At 41.9% G+C, this 24,229-nt stretch overlaps 1 protein-coding gene and 1 long non-coding RNA gene across 6 annotated transcripts in view; one reads left to right on the top strand and one right to left on the bottom strand.

The window, feature by feature from the left end:
- The window catches only part of UEVLD (UEV and lactate/malate dehyrogenase domains), a 57,590-nt gene extending 46,419 nt beyond the window's left edge, over nt 1–11,171 (bottom strand). For 2 of the 5 annotated variants that reach the window (XM_010858436.1, XM_010858440.1), the window contains exons 1-2: nt 11,089–11,171; nt 3,414–3,498 (exon numbers count right to left, since the gene is read on the bottom strand). In XM_010858436.1, coding sequence (XP_010856738.1) covers nt 3,414–3,498; nt 11,089–11,130 — 127 coding nt within the window. In that variant the 5' untranslated portion in view covers nt 11,131–11,171. Of the gene's footprint in view, nt 1–3,413; nt 3,499–11,088 lie in introns of those variants that run through there. The other 3 variants (XM_010858438.1, XM_010858437.1, XM_010858439.1) reach the window with 3 other exon arrangements.
- A 9,767-nt stretch (nt 11,172–20,938) lies between these two features.
- Nucleotides 20,939–24,229, top strand: part of LOC105001991 — a 3,613-nt gene continuing 322 nt past the window's right edge. Inside the window, exons 1-2 of the long non-coding RNA XR_826909.1 lie at nt 20,939–21,366; nt 23,753–23,790. This is a non-coding gene — a long non-coding RNA (uncharacterized LOC105001991). The remainder of the gene's footprint in view (nt 21,367–23,752; nt 23,791–24,229) is intronic.

Here is a 24,229-nt window from a genome sequence, read left to right as displayed (position 1 = left end):
AAAACTCAGCAGTGGCCACAGGACTGGAAAAGGTCAGTTTTCATTCCAATCCCAAAGAAAGGAAATGCCAAAGAATGCTCAAACTACTGTACAATTGCACTCATCTCACATGTTAGTAAAGTAATGCTTAAAATTCTCCAAGCCAGGCTTCAGCAATATGTGAACCGTGAACTTCCAGATGGTCAAGCTGCTTTTAGAAAAGGCAGAAGAACCTGAGATCAAATTGCCAACATCTGCTGGATCAAAGAGTTCCAGAAAAACATCTATTTCTGCTTTATTGACTATGCCAAAGCCTTTGACTGTGTGGATCACAATAAACTGTGGAAAATTCCAAAAGAAATGGAAATACCAGACCACCTGATCTGCCTCTTGAGAAACCTGTATGCGGGCCAGTAAGCAACAGTTAGAACTGGACATGGAACAACAGACTGGTTCCAAATAGGAAAAGGAGTTATGTCAAGGCTGTATATTGTCACTCTGCTTATTTAACTTACATGAAATGCTGGGCTGGAAGAAGCACAAGCTGGAATCAAGAGTGCTGGGAGAAATACCAATAACCTCAGATATGCAGATGACACCACCCTTATGGCAGAAAGTGAAGAAGAACTAAAGAGCCTCTTGATGAAAGTGAAAGAGAGTGAGAAAGTTGGCTTAAAGCTCAACATTCAGAAAACGAAGATCATGGCATCCAGTCCCATCACTTCATGGCAAATAGATGGGGAAACAGTGGCTGACTTTATTTTGGGGGGCTCCAAAATCACTGCAGATGGTGACCACCACCATGAAATTAAATTAGTCCTTGGAAGGAGAGCTATGACCAACCTAGATAGCATATTAAAAAGCAAAGACATTACTTTGCAAACAAAGGTCTGTCTGGTCAAGGCTATGGTTTTTCCAGTAGTCAAATATGGATGTGAGAGTTATAAAGAAAGCTGAGCACCAAAGAATTGATGCTTTTGAACTGTGGTGTTGGAGGAGACTCTTGAGAGTCCCTTGGACTACAAGGAGATCCAACTAGTTCATCCTAAAGGAGATCAGGCCTGGTGTTCATTGGAAGGACTGATGTTGAAGCTGAGACTCCAATACTTTGGCCACCTGATATGAAGAACTGACTCATTTGAAAAGACCCTTATGTTGGGAAAGATTGAAGGCGGGAGGAGAAGGGGACGACAGAGAATGAGATGGTTAGATGGCATCACTGACTCAATGGACATGAGTGTGAGTAAACTCCAGGAGTTGGTGATGGACAGGGAGGCCTGGCGTGCTGCAGTCCATAGGGCTGCAAAGAGTTGGACGTGACTAAGCGACTGAACTGAACTGATACATAAAATAGATGGCCAAAGGGAATTTGCTGTATGACTCTGGGAACTCAAACGGGGCTAGCAACAACCTAGAGCAGTGGGATGGGGAGGGATGTTCAAGTGGGAGGGGGCATGGGTAAACCTGTGGCTGATTCATGTTGATGTTAGGTAGAAACCAACACCAGGGACTTCCCTCGTGGCCCATTGGCTTAAGACTCCATGTTCCCAATACGGGGTGGGGTGCCTGGGTTCAATCCCTGCTTAGGGAATTAAGGTCCCACACGCCACAACTAAGACCTGGTAGAACCAAATATATTCATTAAATAAATAAATAAGAATTAAAAAAAAAAAAAGAAACCAACACCGTACCGTAAAGCAATTTGCCTTCAATTAAAAATAAATTAATTAAAAACAAAACAAAAATTAGCTATTCCTAAGAAATACTTCAATTAACACCCCAAATTTCCCAATACATGAAGCTGAATTCGATATATTTTCTTAACTCAAGCTAATTCAAATACAAAACATACTCATATAAAGTTTTCAAAACTCTGTGCTTTGACTAATTCATAAGTCCTGAAATCAATTTAGTCAGTCTTAATCACCATTTGTTTTCGAATGGGATGGAATAGAAAATGCCAGAGTGTACATAATATTTTAGTTATGTATACATGGGATTATGATAGAAAATGGATTTCCAAGTGTGGACTGGGGTCAGAAATTTTGAAAGATGAAGAAGTAAAATCTTTCTCAGGTAACCAGACTCTATATTAAACTAAAAAGATAACTAAAACGTTATTAATTTATTAGCAACCATATATGTGATAAGCAAAATAATGGCCTCTGAAGATGTCCAAAACTCTAATCCTTGAAACACACATATATATATTACCTTGCTTGGCACAGAAACTTTTTTAGATGCAATTAAGTTAAGGACCCTGACAATTTCCCTGAGGAAATTATCCTGTATGATTAGGGTGGATCTAAGCTAATCACATTTGGTTCTTTCTTTTTCATTATTTATTTATTTTTCACTGTGCTGGATCTTCATTGCTGCACAGGATTTTCTCCCGTTGTGGCCAGTGGGGGCTACTCTCTAGTAGCAGGGCGTGGGCTTCTCACTGCAGTGGTTTCTCTTCTTGCGGAGCATGGGCTCTAAGGCATGTGGGCTTCAGCAGTTGCAGCACATGGGCTGAGTAGTTGCGGCTCCCAGGCTCCAGAGTACAGGCTCAATAGTTTGGTGCATGAACCCATGCTCCCTGCATTGGCAGGCAGATTCTTTACCAATGAGCCACCAGGGAAGCCCCACAATTGGTTCTTAAAAGCAGAGAACCTGGGTTTCCCCAGTAGTCCAGACAGTAAGAATCTGCCTTGCAACACAGGGGACACCAGTTCAATCCCTGGTCTGGGAAGACCCCACATGACCGGGGCAGCTAAGCCCACACACCACAGCTACTGAAGCCTGAGAACTCCAGAGCCCGTGCTCCACAGCCAGAGAAGCCACCACACAGAAAAGCCCAAGCACCGCAACTAGAGAGCAGCCCCTGCTTGCCGCAAGTAGAGAAGGCCGTGCGCAGCAATGAAGACCCAACACAGCCAACAGATTAAAAAAAAAAAATTTTTTTTTAAGCCGAAAACACTTCCTGTGGAGATTTGTGAAGGATGGTCAGAGAGATGCAAATTGCTAGCTTTAAAGATGGAGGAAGGTGACTCTGAGCCAAAGAATATGGGCGACCTTTAGAAACTAAAAAAGGTAGAGTCTTTTTTGCCCTTTCTCTTTTTTTAATCTCCCAGAGCCTCCAGAAAGAAACTAAGACCTACCAATGTTTCCAACCTACAGAGACTTATGCTGGGCTTCTAATTTACAGAACCGTAAGATAGTAAATTTGTTTCAAGACACTGTGTGCTAATTTGTTATAGCAGCAATAGGAAACTAATACAATACAAATTTTATTAACTTCAAGTTTCCTTAAAAACCACAGGTCATAAAGTGTAGCTCAGAATCAGGGGGTAAAAGAGAGAAATGAGAAATTATAACACAGTTATAGCTGTCTAAGAACAAATAATTAATAGTTTAATAATGGAGCAAAAACTAGAGTAAATGATTCTTACCATATGTATCCATGGAATATCTGAAATGTGGGAAAAACATGTTTACGTTCTTCAGTTCTTCCACAGTTAAATCCCTGAACTTGTACTGAAAAGAGAAAAATGAACACAGAATAAGAATAAAACTATAGGCAATGGAATAATTACAAATTAACATTTAACTGAACACTTACTATGGGCTAGGCCCTGGGCTCTGAGTTTTACAATCATGAATAGTATTTGCTTTAATAACAACCCTGTGAAGTAGGTAGGGCTTATAACTGCTCGACTTTATAGAAAATGAAAGCTAGAGAATCAAAATAACTTGCTGAGTTAGATAGCAAGTGAAACCAGAGCTCAAACCCAGCGCCTGGGCCTTTAATATCTATATGAAATTACACTCCTGACATCATGGTTAAAGATCCACCTCTCATGCCTGAATACCTCATTCACTTGAGATACCTTGAATTTCCCTTCCTGGTACTATAACTGAGTTTCAAAGAAAGAACAGAAAGCATGCAAGGGTTTGCAGTCAGGCTGAGAGAACTGCCTCCTCATTCATTCAGATGTAGTCTCAGAAACACTACCTTGGTTGCCCTGTGGGTAAAATCATTTAACTTCCTTGATCTTTTCTCATTGGCAAAAAGAAGGAGACTCCTACACTCCACCTCTTAGATTTGTGCTGGGGATTAAATGAAAAAAAAAAAAAAAAAGTATATTAAGAGTCTATTACCATTCTGAAAATGAAATTGAGAAAACAATCAAAAAATAAATAAAATACTTAGGAATACATTTAACAAGATGCAAAACAGACTCTAAAAACTACAAAACATTGTTGAAAGAAATTAAAGTGGGTCTAAGTAAATAGAAAGACATCCCTTGTTGCTACATCAGAAAACTTCATATTGTTAAGATGGCAATAGTCCCCAACAGATTCAATGATCAACAATTCACATTAAAATCCCAGTTGACTTTTTGCTCATTTGCAAAAATTCACATAGCGATCTTAAAATTCATATGGAAATTCAAAGAACACAGCCAAAACAATCTTAAAAAAGAACAAAAAAATCAGAAGAGTCATACTATAATCAAAAGACAAGCTACAATAAGAGAGACAGACAATATGTGGGAGAGGATGAGGAGAAATCAGAACCGTCTACACACACACCACTGCTGGAGGTAAAACGGTGCAGCTGCTGTGGAAGCGTCTGACAGTTCTTCAGAAGATTAAAGAAGAGTCACCACTGTTGTTGCTCAGTCGCTAAGTCGTGTCTGACTCTTTGTGACCCTATGGACTTAGCCCACCAGGCCCCTTTGTCCGTGGGATGTCCCAGGCCAGCATACTGGAGTGGGCTGCCATTTCCTTTTCTGGGGGACCTTTCCAACACAGGGACCGAACCCACATCTCCTGCAATGGCAGGTGGATTCATCACCACTGAGCCACTAGGGAAACCTGTTAGAGTTACCGTATGACCTAGCAATTCCACTCTGAGGCATACACCCAAGAAAAATGAAAACATGTCCACACAAAAACTTGTGCACAATTGTTCATAGCAGCATTATTTATAACAGTCAATAAGGAAAACAATCCAAATGTCCAGTATGATATATCTATAAAATGGAATTCACCCATAAAAATGAATAAAGAACTGATATATACATGGATAAATCATGAAAACATACTAAGCGAAAGAAAACAGACAAAAAGCCACATATTAAATGACTTGCATATAAAGTACAAATATAGGCAAATCCATAGAAACAAAAAGCAGATTAGTGAGTGCCTAGGGCTGGAGGTGACTAGGAGAAAATCAAGAATAACTTCCAACAGAGCCTGTTTCCTCTCTCTGAATCTTTTTTTTTTCATGTACAAGATCAATTTTTCATGTGCAAGAGATATAGCTCTACCACCTGGCAACTTCAGCAGGAAAGTATGAAAATCTCATGATTAACATTTGTAAAAGTGAGGTATTAAATGAAATGTGTGTACAACCGTAAGTGCAGACCGGAAATGATGAATCGACAGCATATCTAAGTTACAGAAAGGCCTCGGAAAAGATCTGTCTACAATTCATGTTAGAGCCCAGAACAGTATAGGAAAATAGAGGGAAGAAAGAAGGTCATTTTAGGAGAAGGTCATTTTGTTTTGGGGAAAAAATTTGGCAGAAGAAAAAGTATATCATTTATTAACAACTTGAAAACAGAAAACTCTTACTCATCTTTGTATGTTCCCCACAGCAATTTGCACCGGGCATGCCTTCAATAAATGTAGGCTAACTGGATGGCAGCCAGCAGAGAGACAGAGTCATACAAGTAGAGTGGATATAGAAAGCAATTATGATCCACAGGGGTATCAATCACTAAGATCACTAAAATAAAGGGTCGACCTGTATAAACTACAGCAGGGTAAACATGAATCCCAGATTCAGTGTTCCTGATTCAGTGAAATCAAAAGTGAATGAAATCATCCCAATTCCTAACACTAAACAAATGTACAAAAAGCTGCACTGATGTACTTGGATTACACATTTATTATGAATCATATCATTTCTCTTTTGTTTTCTATTTGATATTATATGCTGTTTTCTACATTCTTAACATCCTCTGAGAATATAATAATTAATGGCTGCATGCTAAGTCGCTTCAGTCGTGTCTGACTCTGTGTGACCTCACAGACGGCTCCCCCATCCCTGGGATTCTCCAGGCAAGAACACTGGAGTGGGTTGCCATTTCTTTCTCCAATGTACGAAAGTGAAAAGTGAAAGTGAAGTCGCTCAGTCGTGTCCAACTCTTCGAGACCCCGTGGACTGCAGCCTACCGGGCTCCTCCATCCATGGGATTTTCCAGGCAAGAACACTGGAGTGGGGTGCCATTGCCTTCTCCAATGGCTGCACAGGGATATATATTAGAATTGATCTAATTGCAAAGTAATACGAAAGTCTGTTGAAAAAGAGCAAAAGCACTCTTTGTTACGGCTTGAAAACCCAAGTACCATTACTAGTCAAATAGGTGATTTTCATTCTTGATGAAAAAGATCTATTTTATCTGTTACAAAATATATATATTACGGAAAAATCCCTAGAGGTCCAGTGGTTAGGACTCCATATTCTCACTGCCACGGTACGGGCCCAGGTTCAATCCCCTGTTGGAGAACTAAGATCCTGCATGCCTTGAGCATAGCCAAAAAAGAAAAAAAAAAAATCATGTCACTTTTAGTCTATATGAACTAGAGTATCTTCTTAGTGTAATAGTAAATATAATCCATGACTATTAACATACAATCCATTACTATTCCTATACCACCTAAGAGAAGTCTGTGTAACATTCTATAAAGATATACCTCAGACAATGCCATTTGCTAAAGGGTGCAAGCAGCAAACTAAAGAGGAAAACTGGCCTATGAAATCCTAAAACTAAAACAATTATACTATCATAAAAATCATTATGACTGGGGTTTCCCTGGTGGCTCAGTGGTAAAGAATCTGCCTGCCAATGCAGGAGACATGGGTCCGATCCCTGTTTCCATATGCCACAAACAACTAAGCCCACGTGCCACGCTATTGAGCCTGTGCGCCACAACTACTGAACCCACGTGCTGCAATGCTGAAGCCCATGCACCCTAGAGCCGTGCTCCACAGCAAGAGAAGCCACCTCAGTGAGAGGCCCATGCACCGAAACTAGAGAGCAGCCCCTGCTCACCGCAACTAGAGAAAAGCCTGTGCAGCAGTGAAGACCCAGCACAGCCAAAAATAAACAAATAAATAAAATTTGAAAAACTGAGAAGTTACTAACATTCAATCTTAATCTGCTCCACTGCAATACGCTTATTTAGTAGACTGATATTTATGAACATCAGAGTACTCTTGTATGACACTGCTCAAGTGTTGTACACTGAGGAGTATTTTATGGCATCATTTCATTTTTTTAAACAAATTAAGCATTAAGGAATCTTACAAATTAAGTCCAATCCTATTATTTTATGAGTGAGCAAATCTAGGTTAAGTTACCTGTTCAAGGTAACTCAGCCAGGGAAGGTAGAAATAGAAATTAGGGAACCAGAAAATCTTTCCAAACCTAGTATTTAATATATACTAAAGAATATATATATATATACACACACATAAACACGTATGTACATATATACACATTTTGAAAAATAAACACTTATAAACCAACCTACCCTCCAGTGCTGTCCAGCAAAACTTTCTGCCATAATGGAAAAGATCATTGTGTGTGCTATTGAATACAGTAGCCACGTGTGGCTACCGACACTTGTGGCTGGTATGACTTGAGAAACTCAAGTTTTAATTTTATCTAATTTTGATGAATGTAAAAAGCCACATGTGGTGAGTGGCTACCATACTACTGGACAGCACAGACCTTTCCAATCCCATCACATCTGTCTGGGTTTTTCTTCTCTCAACCATTCAACTGCCTACCTTAAATTGTATAGTCATATTCCTCTGCCTTTCCCCCTCCATAGTTTTTACCATATTTGTGTGCATCCTTAAATACCACTCTCTATTGCTTAGCTGCTTCTTGGTTTAATTAAAATATAATTTTGTATATAATCTCCAACTTTTTTCCTGAACATACTGTTTCTAAGGTTCACTCCTATTGCTGCATGTTGTAATATTTCATTCATTTTCACTGCTGCAGAGTAGTGTTTTCCATTGTGTGAATGAATATAGAACTACCTTTCCATCAATGAACATCTGGATTGTTTCTAATTTTGAATTATGAATAATTCTGCAAATGTCTCTTGCTTCATATATTATGAATCATCTGTGGTATCTACTTAGATGTGCTGCTGCTGCTGCTAGGTCGCTTCAGTCGTGTCCGACTCTGTTCGACCCCATAGACGGCAGCCCACCATGCTCCCCCGTCCCTGGGATTCTCCAGGCAAGAACACTGGAGTGGGTTGCCATTTCCTTCTCCAATGCATAAAAGTGAAGAGTGAAAGTGAAGTCGCTCAGTCGTGTCCGACTCTTAGCGACCCCATGGACTGCAGCCTACCAGGCTCCTCCGTCCCCGGGATTCTCCAGGCAAGAACACTGGAGTGAGTTGCCACTGCCTTCTCCATCTACTGAGATGTAGAAGGACATAAAATAGACATAATCAAATTAATTTTTAAAAGCCCAAGCTGTTTCCCTAATAACCATTTAACCAACAGTGGGGCTTTCCAGGTGACACAGTGGTAAAGAATTAGCCTGACAATGCAAGAGACCCCTGGGTCAGGGACATCTCCTGGAGGAGAAAATGGCAACCCTCTCTAGTATTCTCGCTGGGAAAATTCCAAGGACAGAGGGGTCTGGTGGGCTACAGTCCATGGGGTCACAAGGAATCAGACAAGACTGAGCAACTAAGTCACCCACATAGTGAGAGAAAATGGTGTTTTACCATGGTCTCAATTTGCTTTTCCATGGTTACTAATGGATTGGGCAAACACTCATTTCCCTGTTGTCTTCTTTTATTTTTCAAAAAATGATTATTCATGCCTTTTGTCCAATTTTGTATTGGTTTTAATATTGATATGTAGGCTAATTTATATATTCTGGATACCAATACTTTCTCAATTATGCATTACAATATTATTCACCAAGTTTGTATTCTGCCTCTTCACTCTCTTCATGGTGTCTTTTTATACATAAAAGTTCTTAATTTGAATGCAGTCAAATTTATCAGTCTCTTCGAGTATTTTACATCTTGTTTAAAAAATGTTTGCGTACTCTGAGTTCATGAAGATTCTTTCCTCCATTTTATCTCTATATGTTTTAAAGCTCATCTCTTATATTTAAATCTTTAATCCAAGGGGAATTTTTAGTTAGTTAGTAAGGTCCAATTTCATTTTCTCCAACATGGATAACATTTGTCCCTGTATTCTCCTTTCTGTAGTTTTCTGCAATGCTTCTTCTGTTTTATACAGTATTTTCAAAACATATGTGAACATGATTCCAAGCCCTCTAGTCTGTTCCCCTGGTTAATCAGTCTATCCTGTACCAATACCACACTAAGTCTCAATTACTAGTCTTGATATCTGGTAGAGCAAGCCCCACACCTAATCTTCTGTACGAATGTCAAGATTATTCTCAGCCTTTTGTCCTTCCAAATGAATTTTAGAATCAGTTTGAAAATTTCCCAAAATACCCTGTTAGAATTTTGATTGGAATTGCATTGACTCTATAGATCAACGTGGAGAAAGCAGGTATCTTCATATCCATGAAGTTGGAATATTTATCTACGCAGGAATATTTATAAGGTTTCCTTTGTTTTCAAGATTTTTCACGTTCTCCATACAGTTGCTTGATTTTAATGTACTGTTCACAAAATTTGCAGCACTAAAATTATTTCTAAATATTAAGTTGTTATATTATTTGCCTACTTCAAGGACTAAGGAACTTTGGAAATATCTGCTAGACTGACTTGTTTCTAACTGGTTTCCTTAATTTATATATCCAACAGACATTTATTAAGCACCAATGTGCCAGACTATCCTATGCATTGATAAAAACCTTCCTCAACTATTCTGCTCCAACCCTTGAGAAAATCACTGTCTCTCTTTTATCTTTTTCCTGCATTCCAGTCCCACCAAAATTATGAAGTTTTTTTTTTTTTTTTCTCGTCTCAACTTCAGCAATTCTTCTCCCTGGACAATACACCATGCTCCCCTCATTGAAAAACTTCATAGAGTGATTCTTTTAATTTAACATTCTCTGAAGAGGAGCCAGAAAGCCTGTAACGCTAGGTACGATGATATTTCTTTTCCTACAAGACCTACACATCTGTCACAATAGATAAAATCATCCAAATCAGGCATATAAAAATTTTCAATTAAAAAGACACGAACCCAACAAAAACGTCACAAATGTACGCTTTCCGCATAGGGAAGTCTTAAAAAGCGTTATGAATCACTGAACTAAGAAACTGGTGGAAAAGTTTGCCTCAGATTGTACACTGGTGGCGAATCAGACAGCCTGGACTAAGAGCCTGGTGTAACATGGAATCTGACCTTAGTCATGTCCTAGAATTGCAGGTCAGACTTCTAGGTCAGCCCTCCCAGTCAACACTTCAACGTTAAGAGGATCTCTTCTGGGCCTTCCAACCCTGTTTTCATTCCCAAATCTACACCAGTCTTTCATTTACCGCAGTTACTCAGCACCCCCGTCGTTGTCAGGCACAGGGCTAGATGAGGGAATAAATATGGCACTGTCTGTGCCACCATGAAGTTCACCTTCAAAGAGTAAGGTCTGTACAGAAATAATTACTCCACGATGTGATAATCGATATATCCGAAAGCAAGGAGAGAGGAGGGAGTGATTCTGTCTCCTAGGGAGTAACATCTGAGTCCCAAAGAATGAACACTCAAGTCAAAAACAGAGGGATGTGGGTGGGGGTAGGCCATTTCTGCTGAGAGAAAGGCGTGGTTAAAGAGATAGGCGAGTGCTGGACGCTGAGACAGAGAGAAGCTGGTGGCGTGAGAAGGTGTAAGAGCGGGTGGAGGTTGGGGGGATCTCAGAACTGCTGGGGGAGCCAGAGCCGCGGCCGCACCGCACCCATTCCCCGCAGCCGGCTTCAGGCCAGCCCACCCTGGCTCCGAGCCCCGAGAAAAGCCGGTAAACGCCCCGAGGAAGTAGGCCGGCCACGGGCGGACGCCCCGGGACCCCGGCGCCCCAGACACTGCCTGGCCGGCTGCCCGCACCTTGCCAAGGAGTCGCCTGAGAGCCTCGCTGTCGAACTCCATCTCCAGCCAAGACCGCGAGACCGGTTCCGCGACCCAAGCCCCAGGATCTCCTTCCGCACTTTCCCTGGACGGAGGCTGCTGCGGACCAAACTTCCCGAGCGGTCCTAGACCCCGCCCCTTCCCAGGCTCGAAAGTCCACCCGCGTCCAACCCCTGGGCTCAGCCAAGCTCCGCCCGAAGTCTGATCACCGTTCCGCGGAAAACCGTGAGCGCCCACGGAACCGTGACCCGGCTTGCTGGAGGGAAACTCGGGGACATCTGTGAAGAAAGGAATAGGAAGGACCCGAGGAGAGGCAGTAAAGGAGGTAGAAGATATTGGCGCTGTTCTGGGGAGAGAGTTTCGAGAAGGATGTGTTAAATTCGGCCGAGTATCGAGAAAGATCAAGACCCCCGAGTTGTAGTTGCATTTAGAAAGGAAGAGGTAATGGAACTTCAAAAGCAAATCCTCGGGGGGGCTAGACAGGAAAACGGAACAGGTCTAGAACCTTGTTTAAACTGGGAGGTAAGACAGCTGAGTGAGGGTTGTGCAACGTGGGGGAAGGGGTTGGCTTTGCGGGACGGGGCGGGGCAGAGCATAACCACGCTGGTGGCAGAAAGAGGGAAAAAGTCAGGTGACAAAAAGATTTTGAAGACAAAAGTAGGAGATTCGTGGATAAGGTCATCTGGAGCCGTAAGACAAAGAGATGCAATTTGCTGGCCTTGTTTGGTCTGCTTGAATGAGTTACTTACCAGCTTACCCTGGTTTGAGCCAGTTTCCAGAGCTTGCTATTGTATCTCTAAAGAGGTTGTGTACAGGGCAGGAGGGTGATTGTATTTTTTTTTTTTTTGTCGACCTCATGGGCTGTAGCCTGCCAGGTCCCTTTGTCCATGAGGTTTTCCAGGGAAGAATACAGGAGTGGGTTCCCATTTCCTTCTCCATGATTGTATTTATAGAAAGAACCACAGGTAGGAATACTGTGACTGTATTAGTAGATGATGATGAAAGGTTGGAAGGAGCACTTATTTATTCAACAAACTTTTGTTGAACATCAACTATTTACTAGATACTGTTGGGGAGGAAGAAATTTTCCTCTATTCTTGTAGCTTCTTCTCGCTGGTCTAAAAAGTAAACTGACACCAGACAGAAAAACAGGAGAAAATCAGACTAAAATTAATAACACGTATACCTGGGAGAGACCCAGGAGAACTGTGAGTAACCATAATGGCTGAAGCCACCACCTTAAATACCATCTTCAGCTTTTGCCTTTGCAAAAGAGGATGTTGGAGATTGTGGTTTGAAACCTCAAAGGGGAGACAGGTTACATGGAGATGAAAAGTAAATGTTTGATAAACAAATATTTGCTGAGCCTTGCAGAGCCTAGGAGACTCTGACTTCTAGGCTCTGCCCAGTTACTCCCACCACGCCTAGCTCATATTCCTTGCGGGTGATAGCTTAACTGGGGAACAGACCCTCTATCTAAAACCTTTGAGACAGTTAGGGGAAGGTCAGAGAGTCTTCCTGAGTCTCTTGGGCTTTAAAAATAATCATTGTAAATTAATCCTCCTACCAAAGGGACACATTTTAGGGTGGCGAATTTTGCTCCCCTACAGTATTTTTCTAGATCTGACGATAGAGAAGTAAACAAAATAGACAAAAGTATTGGCAGTCCTCAGGATGTCATTCTTTTATTAGCAAGAGCAAAACAATAAATATACTAAGTAAATGAGACCATATGTTGAAGTGATTACATGTTGTGGGGAATAGATTTTTAAAAGGCAGGGTAAGAAGGTAAGGGTAGGTCTCCCTGACAGACTAAGCATTCCGTGTTACAGAACATCCAGGGCCTTTAGACAGGTGTGTGCTTGGGGAAACTCAAAACTGCAGGGAGGCCAGTGTGGCTGAAGCCAAATGAAGAGGTGAGGAAGCAATTCAAAGAAACACGGGGGAGCCACAGATGGTTTAGGGCAATGATCCTTCCAGTATGGTCCCCAGACTTCCTCGGCATCACTTGGATCTTTACAGAAATATGCATTCTAAGGCCCCACCCCAGACTTAAATAGGAAACCCTGGGGATTGGGTCAAGCAGTCTTTTGTTTCTTTGCTTTTGTTTTTAATTGGAGTATAAGGACTTCCCTGGTGGCTCAGATGGTAAAGCGTCTGTCTACAATGTGAGAGACCTGGGTTCGATCCCTGGGTTGGGAAGATTCCCTGGAGAAGGAAATGGCAACCCACTCCAGTACTCTTGCTTTGAAAATCCCATGGACAGAGGAGCTTGGTGCAGGCTACTATCCATGGGGTCGCAAAGAGTCGGGCACGACTGAGAGACTTCACTCCCTGGAGTATAACTGCTTTACAGTGTTGTGTTAGTTTCTGTTGTAAAGCAATCTTTACATGCCTGGGTGATTCTAATGCATGATAAAGTCTGAGAACCATTAAAGGGATTTTGTGGACAATTGTGACTCTAGCTTGGTAGTGCCGTCCCGCTAGAGACCATCAGGAACACACCCATACTCAAGTAGGGTTGATGCCTCCTTGTGGTAATGGAGCAGGTACTGTGGAAAACTGCCAGGACGACTGAGTGAGCACGTGGAAAGAACCTATTTCAGGATTTGGGCTCTGGGTAATTTGGGAGAAGACTTAAGGAATCAAAGCTTTACTTTGGATTGGGTGTTTTCAGAAGCCAGGGACAATTCTGAGATTGGATATCTCAATAAATATTATCTCTCAGATGGCCAAATGGGAGCAAGGTTAAGGCTGTAATTGGTAAAGCAGCAGTAGTCACATCAGCAGAGAGAAGAGGATGTTTGATATTTCCTGGGTTGCACAATAACCTTGTTTTTGTCTCTGCTTAGATGAAATTATGATAAGGACTTGTTTTGTCTCATCTTATCATGGTCTGTGCTGTCTGATGTCAGTGTTCGGAGAGATTGTTTATATCCAACAGGAGATAACAGAAGCTTGGCTGTGAGTCATCTTCTAGCAACACTGAGGCCTATCTGGGTCAGTCCAGTTCTCAGATGTCAGGGGCTGCTTTTTTCTTAAACTTTTGCTCTGAGAAAAAGAGGACACCACTGCAGGGTTTTGAACAGAGGAGTGATATGACCTGAGTTGTAAAAGAAGTCTGACTGCTTCACTGTGAAGAGAGGAGGTGGGGAGTGGAAGCCAGGAGACAGGTAGGAGGTGAGAAGGTTGAAGGATGAGGCCTCTTAAGAGCACATCTCCCAGATCTAACACACCTGAGGAACCGTGAAACTTACAGGGATTCTGAGGTCTTACAGATCCCATCACAAATCCATTAATCAAGGAAAAGCTATCTAGTTAGAAGTAAGGCCTGAGCAAGCTTCTTCAGTCTTTTATGAAAACCTTTTATGAAAGAGGCCTTCCATTCAAACCAGAAATTCTCTTCTGGTTTAATCACTGTGGATGGATCACAGGCACTAGGAACCCTATGCCTGTTTGTGCATGCACGCATGCTATCATTTCCCACGTGGAGGATACATTGCTCAGAGTTTTATGCACTCTATTGCATGAATTCACCTAGATGGAATTTTTATCAATTATTATTGATAATATTATTATTATTATGAGCAAACTGGGGTTTAGTGAACTATTTATTATCTATGTCCTTGTTTCTGAGATCCTGTTGAATAAGAGACATATTGCTGACAGTGTTTGGAGGGAGAAAAGATTACAAAATTAAATATGTACTAGTTTTAACCTCACTTTGGGGAGTTTGTCTTACAGAAATAAAAGTACCCAGGATGTTTGTGCAAAGATGTTCATTATATTAAAAGGGGGGAAAAAAGCCCCCAGGCTAAGAAATGGGTAATGTGTATATTCTGCACCTTTGTTTATAGCTTGGGAAAAATCACAAGAATGGCTTGTTTAAAATTGTAATATTTTTTATTGGTGCTCTGCTTCTGATCTCTGTTTATATTCTGCTTTCATAGTTATGGGTCCTACCAGACACATTGTTTAGGGATAAAACCTCGGTATTCTGACTATCAGACAAATGTATCCTTATCATTTACTTTTAAAAAAACTTTTTTTTAATTGTAAAATACACATAATGTACAATTTACTATCTTACCCATTTTAAGTATGCGGTTCAGTGGTAATAAATACATCCATAATGTTTTATAGCCATCACTACCATCTGTCCCCATACATCTTTTATCTTATGAAACAAAGGCCATACCCATTAAACAATAACTTCCCATTCTTCCCTCCCTCCAACCCCTGAGAACCACCATTCTGCTTTCTGCCTCTATAATTTTTACTAAACTTTGCCACCAATGGAATAGAGAGTCCAGAAACAGACCCTCACATTTATAGTCAATTATTTTTGACAAAAGTGTCAAGACCATTCAATGGAAAAGAATAGTCTTTTCAACAAATGGCATTGGGAAAACTGACTACCCATATGCAAAAAGGAAGTTAGATCCTTATGCAATACCATATACAAATATTAACTTAAAATGGATCAAAGACCTAAATGTTAAGACCTAAAACAGTAAAACTCTTAGAAGAAAATATAGGAAAAAAACTTCCCTAAGATTAGATTTGGCAGTGATTTCTTGGATATGACATGAAAGATATAGGCAACAAAAGAAAAAAATAAACAAATTGGACCTCATAAAAATTTAGAAGTTTTGTTCACCAGAGGACAGTGTCATTTACTTCTTAGATGTGTGAAGATTGTGGTGTTTTCACTGATGGACAGCATTTGCTGCATCTCAGGCAGTCCTGCCACAAATGTCCTTTGACCTCGTGAAATGAAACTGTAATCTTTCTTTCTAAAACTGGTTCTTTTTTTATAAGGATTTTATATAACCTCTCATGCTCTGTCTGAACCAGCATAACTTTTTGAGGGTCACTTTGCCTTCTCTGGTGAAGAAAAAAAACACAATACTCAAGAGAAATTTGTCTAAGAAATTTTGTTTTTCGCAATCACAATAATGTTTATGGTGGTAAAAAGTTGGGGGAAAAAAGAAATCTAAACGCACATTTTGCCTATTGCTTGCTTATTACCTTTCAGTTCCAAGCCCACCATTCATTGCTTGCTCTGCTATAGTGGAACTGGACCTTTTAAGCATTTTCCCCTTGCTAGTGGGCTTGATATTAAGTTCTGTCAATAGAGGGCTTAGGGTGATACTAAGGAGGAAGAGACTTCCCCCCTCCAGTGTGCTTTTTTGGTCCTACTGTGTGGCTGCCAGGGGTACGAGTGGGGTGGTGGTGCTCACTCTGTGTAGCTTCAGTGGCCCCTCTGTAAACTCCTCCTCATTGAGTTTCAGTGGCCCCCGTGGTAGTCAGTCAGTTCTACGCGCCGCCCCCTGCCCACAGTGAGATGGCTTTCTAGTCCATTCTACTGGCATATCCCCAGAAGGTAGATTCTTATTGAAGATCAGTAAACCTGACAAACCATCCCCCCACCACCTCCCGCTACCGGAAACTTCCAGCAGACTCCACCAGCATCTCAGTGAGTGGTTCCCTGTGTACCAGCTCCAGCCTACAGCAGCTCATTGGATTTTCCCTACCGTCCAGCTGGTCCTGACCATCACTGCTCTAACAAGTTTTGGATCTCTGCCCTGGAGGGGAAGGCACTCTTTCCAGTTTATTCCTAGCTTGGATACTTTGCCTCAGTTCTAGTGGTGATGACTGCTGTCTATATATGCTAGTCCTATGATATGTACAGCTTTCAACCTCTTCCATTAATCTCCTGTTCCTAGTTACTAATTCTTTTTGTTGAACTTTCTTTGTCCAAATTATTGCGGTTTCTGTCTCCTAACTCGATCTTGCCTGATATATCTATTACTGAGATAAAGATGAGGGAACTCCGTAGCAGTGCAGTGGTTAGGAGTGGCACCTTCACTGCTGGGGCCCACATTTCATCCCTGGTTGGGGAAGCTGCACAGCACAGACAAAAAAGAAAGAGCAAGAGAAAGGGAGAAGGAGGACATACACATAGAATACTATAGAGGAACAAAAAATAAGTTAGACTTCTGCTTCTGTCTATGAATGATCAGCCTCTACAGGAGTTGCCTTCTTTCCATAAACAAATAGAAAATTGTACAAAATATATGAAATAATTATTTTCAGGTCTTGCACAAGGGCCAGCACCAGTCCGTGAACTTTGAAAGACAGGAAACGAGAGCTGAGCCTTCCAGCTGCCCCAGCCTACTGCATCGAGGCAGCTTTCAGCCTGCAGCACAGACATGGGTTACCCGAACCAAGCCAAGTCAGAAAGAAAGATAGTAGTGTGCCAAGGAAACCAGAGTGCCAGGAACTTGGAGGGTGGAGTCCTGCAAAGAGGTGATTCCACAGAGGAAGCACTCTGGAGATCTCCACAGGGACCCCTGTGAGTCTTTGGCTGAGTTCTGTCTGTGCATACGTGGGGTAAAGACTCCGTGAGGCTGGGAACAAGAACCACCCAGAAGCAGTAGGCCAAACACTTCTGGGAGCTCCCAAAGGGGGAGCTGGGGATGTGGAAAATAGAGTACGAAGAAGGCAATGGCACCCCACTCCAGTACTCTTTGCCCGGAAAATCCCATGGATGGGGGAGCCTGGTGGGCTGCAGTCCATGGGGTCGCTCAGTCGGACACGACTGAGCGACTTCACTTGCACTTTTCACTTTCATGCATTGGAGAAGGAAATGGCAACCTACTCCAGTGTTCTTGCCTGGAGAATCCCAGGGACGGGGGAGCCTGGTGGGCTGCAGTCTTTGGGGTCTCACAGAGTCAGACACAACTGAAGCGACTTAGCAGCAGCAGCAGCAGCAGCAGCATTCTTAGAGTAAAGGCTGCTCTTGATCCACCACCACAGAGCTTAAAACACACCTCAGAGAACCAGACTGACTCAGAGAACGTAACTGAATCCCAGAAGGAAACCCAACACTACTGAACAGAATACAAAAAATTCCTGCACTCAAGTGTAAAATTCCCAATGTTGAACATCTAACCAAAGTTGCCAGGCATTCAAAGAAGCAGGAAAATATCATCCATGACAAAGAAAAAACCACCACCGAAACAGCCCCAGAAGTAACAGAAATGGGCCCTTAAAATGTTTATCAATCTCATAAATACAGTCATGATGTAAAGGAAAACATGAACATGATATGGAGAAAACTGAAAGATAGAATTTGAAAAGAAAAAAAAAGAAATTGAACTTCTAAGAGATGAAAAATACATCAAATTTAAAATACACTGTATGGGATTAACAGAAGCTTAGAAGATTAGCAGGAAAGATGATTGAACTTGAAAAAGACTGCAATGGAAAATATCCAAAGTGGAACACAAAGAGAAGAAAAATGAACAGGGGACCAGCAAGCGGTGGGACAAAATCCACATATAATGGGGGTCACAGAAGAGGAATTGGGGAGACAGAGAAATGTTTGAAGAAACAGTAGCCAAACATTTCTCCAGTTTTATGAAAACCGTAAACACACTGATTCAAGAAGTTCGCCAAACCCCAGGTAGGAAAAGCATGCAGAAATGTACACAAAGCAACCTCAAAATCAAATTGCTGAAAATTAGTGATAGAGATGGAGAAGGCAATGGCACCCCACTCCAGTACTCTTGCCTGGAAAATCCCATGGACAGAGGAGCCTGGTAGGCTGCAGTCCATGGGGTCGCTAAGAGTCGGACAGGACTGAGCGACCTCACTTTCACTTTTCACTTTCATGCATTGGAGAAGGAAATGGCAACCCACTCCAGTGTTCTTGCCTGGAGAATCCCAGGGACAGGGGAGCCTGGTGGGCTGCCGTCTATGGGGTCGCACAGAGTTGGACACTACTGAAGCGACTTAGCCAGCAGCAGCAGCAGTGATAGAGAAATTTTTAAACAGGCACTTTCCCTATGATCCAGTAATCCCCTCCTGGGATTTACCCTAGAAAAATTAAAACTTATGTTCCCTTTAAAAATTATATTCAAGTATTTATAACATCTCTATTCAAAATAGCACAAAACAGGAAACAACCCTAATGCTATTTGACAGGGAAATTGACAAACTGATACAGCCATACAGTGGAATAATATTCTTTGAGAAAGAACTGACTATTGTACAACATGAGTGAATCTCAAAAGCGTCATTGCTAAGTGAGGGAAGCCAGTGGAGAAGCCAGTGGAAGAAGGTTATGATTCCATTTACATGAAGTTCAGTGGTTGTCAGGGACCAAGGGATTTAGGGAGAAGGGATTGACTTCAGAGGGGTATGGGGAGTTTTTTGAGATGATCACAGTTTTCTCTGTCCTAATTGTGGTGGTAGTTACAAGATTGATACATTTTAAAAATTGTATCAATCGTACACTGAAAATGAATGTGTTTTATCCTATGTAATTTATACCTCAATAAAGCTTCTTCTTAGAAATGGAAAAAGGAATGTGTTTAGATTTTTTTCTCAATTGACCCAGGATGTATTGTTATAGGAGAAAAGCCAGTTATGAGTTAGCAAAAAGTTCGTTCAGGTTTTCCAGTAACAATTTAGAGAAAAAATCTGAACAAACTTTTTGGACAGCCCAATATGTAGTAGCATATGTCGTATGATCACCTTTAATGAAACAACACTAAAAACCCCTCTATGTGTATCACTGTGTATCCCTGGGTACCTCTATACGTGTAGCCCTCTGTGTGTCTAAAGATGTTCACAAGCTCCTGGATAAGTCTTTGGCAGAAGAATACACACTAGACTGTAACACTTGTTACATCGTGGAGCTAAGAAGAGGAAGAATATTACAGTTTTCTTTATACATCTTTGGATGATTTCATGTTTTACAATGAATACCTGTTATTTTCATGATTTCATGATTTAAAAAAATCATGAAAATAATGGAAAAGATATCAGACTAATAGGGCGCTGTGTATGTAGGAAGAACTCTGATGGGGGGAGGAACCCACCATGTCAGTGCAGGGGTGGTCGTTAAACTTGACAAAAAAGGAGATCTTTGGTAACCTCTGAGAGAGCATTTGGATAGTGGGGTTGGGGCAGAAGTCAAGGTGTGTAGTGTGGAAGCAAAGCATGGACTGGAAAGAAAGGCTTTATGAACCACTTGTTCAGGAAGTTTGTCATAAAAGGCAATTTAACAGACAGGACAGTTAAGAAGGGAGCCACAGGATTAACTGGAGTTTTTTGTGAGACTAGGTAAAAAATGCTTGTGGCTTCTTGAAGGCCAGGAAAACAGAACTAGTGGATAGGAACTGACCAAAAGTGTTGAAGAACGCTATAAAATGATGATGAGGAGAGGTGGGAGGGGAAGGGTTGCAGGGACAGAAATAAAGAGTTCTCATTTTCCTAGAATTCAGTTGTGTTTCATTCAGAGTTGTCATAGACCTAGGAATGCACCTTTCCCAACTGCTGTCTTAGTCTAAAGAGCTCAACTTCCTAACAGGCAACTGGGCCCTGATCTGGAGCATCACCTGTGTAACCTAATGCAGATCACTTGGGACCATACCTAAAGCTGAGCTCTGAAGAATTGATGCTTTTGAACTGTGATGTTGGAGAAGACTCTTGAGAGTCCCTTGGACTGCAAGGAGATCCAACCAGTCCATCCTAAAGGAGATCAGTCCTGAATATTTATTGGAAATACTGATGCTGAAGCTGAAGCTCCAATACTTTGGCCACCTGATGCGAAGAGCCAACTCACTGGAAAAGACCCTGATGCTGGGAAAGATTGAAGGCAGGAGAAGGGGATGACAGAGGATGAGATGGTTGGATGGCATCACCAACTTGATGGACATGAGTTTGAGCAGGCTGCAGGAGTTGGTGATGGACAGGGAAGCCTGGAGTGCTGCAGCCCATGGGGTCACAAAGAGTCGGACATGACTGAGTGACTGAACTGACTAGGCTTTGTAAGCCTCAGTTTTCTCATTGGTAAAATGTGGTAAGTAATAGTACCTACCTCATATTGTTGCCGTGAGATAACGCATTCAGAGAGCTTACATTACCGCTCACTGCTCATCGGGGGCAGTCTCTCTGACCTTCTGTGGTCCAGTCCATGTCATCATGATGTCACAATGCCCTCCTAGACTCCAACTTCTCCACTAGAGAGTTGTGGATGCTTTGGAGCTAAGGACTGGAACTGACATGAGAGACCTCTACCAACTGAGGGTTTCATGAGCACACTCCTTTGTCAAAATCTTGGTGAATAGTCTTTCACTGTGCAGTTGTGTCTTAGAAATTGTTTTACTTGTTATCATGATCGTGCTTGGCTGGATGCTTTTTGTTGGATTTGCATGTTACTTGGGCACATTTCCAGAGTTCATGGTAAGTAATGACCTTGCCTGTTAATTCTTGGTAGTCAGTCTTGGCTCTGGCTCACCCTCCCAGCTGGGATTTCTGACCAAACAGGAAAGATGGTTGCAGTCTCACCACTAATAAGAGGTCAGGATGTGGTGGGAACAAAGTTAGTTTCCCAGGCTACTTCCCATCCCATTGGGACATCTTTAAGCCTTTACCCCTCCCCTTGGTTACTTAATACCGCTTATTTCAAAGCCTGATGGAATCTGTAAGGGCTCTGCTAGAGACATTGCCTGACTTCTGGATTTCAGGCCAAGTGGATCAGTGGTTGCTGGGAGGAAAGGGAATGTGGGTATTGGTGGACGTTTCAGCAGCCCTTCCAGTCACATTCAGGGGCAGTTACCTACTGGGACAATGAATAGGGCCAGCTCTGCCTTTAAGTTTCTTTTTGCCTTAGCCTCCAACTCTGAAGTGGAAAGAGAGGTGGGTTGTTCAGGAGAGCAAGACACACCTGAGGAGCCAGCCTTTGGATGAAGATCTGCAACTCTGAGTGACTGTGACAGTCTGTTGAGCCGGATTCCTCCCTTTCAAGAGAACGTGATAGCACCCAGAAATGTCAATGGAAAGTTTACTTTCCTCTGGAAAATAAAATGAACTGTGAAACGGGAAAGAATTTGAGGAACACTGCTGAGGAGAGCAAGCCCTGGTTCAAAGATTTTTTAATAACGACACCTCCTGGGTATTCTTTTCAATGACTGTTCCACCTATTATTTTTTCCATGCAGACTCTATAATAAATTAGACCAGCATTTTTAATGCCCCTTTTGGCAGATTCTGAAACTTGAGTTAATGTAAATTTGAGTTCAGGTCCTAACTTTGCAACTTCCTGGCCATATGACCTTAGGAAAGTTTAATCTCTCTGAACCTCAGTTTCTTCATCCATGTGGTGGAGATATTCCAGTATCTTCCTGTTTTTGTGAGAATTACAGTTGGAAATTCATGTGAAGCATTTAATGCAAAACTTGACAAGTTAGTAAATGCTAACTTTAAGTAGTAAATGCTAACTTAACAACTAGGCCAAATAATGGACTAGTCAACAGACTTACTGGTGACTATGACCTTACCTACTTACCTGCTGCTGCTGCTGCTGCTAAGTCGCTTCAGTCGTGTCCGACTCTGTGCAATCCCATAGATCCCCTACTTAACCTAGGGCCACAAAAACCAACCCATTTGTGAAGCTGAAACATAGCTCTCTGGACTTAAGACCTCTCTCATTCACTCCACTTGACCAGCCTATCTATAGGAAACATTAGTAACAGTGCCCTTTTAGCAAACCATCTCCTGGGTTTCTTGAATCCCACCCCATTTCATTCAGACTGGTTTTTTCAAAGATGTTCCCATTGTTAAAGAAACTTAACTCTTAAGAGTCTTAATATTATAATATGCAATTACAGGAGCAGGTTTTCTGGGAAGCTTCTCCAGAAGGCATGGGTATCAAGCAAGTCCCAGCCCTAGGTATCCTAGGAGCAGGGCATGATGGGGTTCTTTTTTTTTTTCACCATATGCTCCAGATTTTCTATGAAAGTATCAGCCCAACAGACCTGTGTGGAGTGGGGTTGCAGGTGGAGTCACTGGGCGCCTATTTAGCTTGAGCCGCTGCCACAGTGTGATCCTTACCAAACCACTGAAATTGTGTGTGCCTCAGTTTCTCCAGCAATGAAATGAGCAGAATAGCCCATCTTCCTCCTCTTCCCTTCTCAGGAAAGTCAAGAGGAGGCTTTCCCTGCATCATGAGGGTTTAACTGTACCATTTCTCAAAATGCAAGACTTTTCTTCTTTGAGTAGCCTAACAACAGTTATTCAAGTTATTTAAGTAATTGCTTATAGTGTACATAGCCAGTCACTCCTCCCCATTAATCCATAGTGAGTTGTTTTGTTCACAGCAATGTCTTGTGCATCTGATTGCATAAAACAGGTAGTCAAACTTTTGGCAGGTGATGAGTTAATAAAGGTAAGATGCCAGCTAGATCCTAACCACACAGTCATCAAAGAACAGGGCCCTCCTACTCAGAGTTCTTTAGCCCCAAAACACCGGACACCCTGGCCAACTGTCCCATACCTTCTCACTCTGACTGGTCCTCAAGGTCACAAGAGTTGATGTCACAATTGGTGTCCGAGCTCTGCCCCCCAGATAGCCATGGCAAGCCACTTCAGGTCAAACTAGACCACGAAGCTCCCCAGCCAGGAGCTACCATGCTGGGCCATCCACCATCTGGTCTTGAATGAAGACAGCCCAGTTTCCAGGGCTCGGAACAGAACACCACACCTTCCAGAACCACCTGTTTCACTCTGCACACACCACCAGCTAAGAAGCCCTGCAATGATTGTTGTCTTATGGATGCTTCTTATTGCAGGAACAATGTGGAAGGGATACAAATATCCCCCAGGAGGGGTAAGTGTGTTCTCTATTCCTACTTTGAAAATGTATTCCCTGGGATACATGAACCAAGCACCAAAATCCAACTTTAGAATCTCTTTATTTTAAAAAGTTACTCTAGCACACCTACTTCTATTGTTATTCAGTATCTATCTGTTTAGAGTTGAGAGAGTTCCCTGTGCCTTTCATGTGATCTTTTATACATCCTTTCCTGAGTCTTTACTCTTAAATTCTTTAATGTCTTTCCAAAAACAAAAACAAAAAGCTGGAGATACAGAGGTAAAGATATTTCAGGTCTAGAGTCAAAGCTGCCTGACAGACATGACCTATTCTCGTACTTACAGGACACTTCATATGCTCTGCCTTCAATTTCCCTTCTTAAATTAGCCCACATCAGCAACCCAGGCTTAACTGTCCCTCATCACATAAACACTGGGTTGTAAAACTGTCCTGT

The sequence above is a fragment of the Bison bison genome, unplaced genomic scaffold (genome assembly GCF_000754665.1).
Source record: "Bison bison bison isolate TAMUID 2011002044 unplaced genomic scaffold, Bison_UMD1.0 scf7180017864388, whole genome shotgun sequence".
Lineage (NCBI taxonomy): Eukaryota > Metazoa > Chordata > Mammalia > Artiodactyla > Bovidae > Bison > Bison bison.
This window is presented reverse-complemented; position numbering and strand designations above follow the sequence as displayed.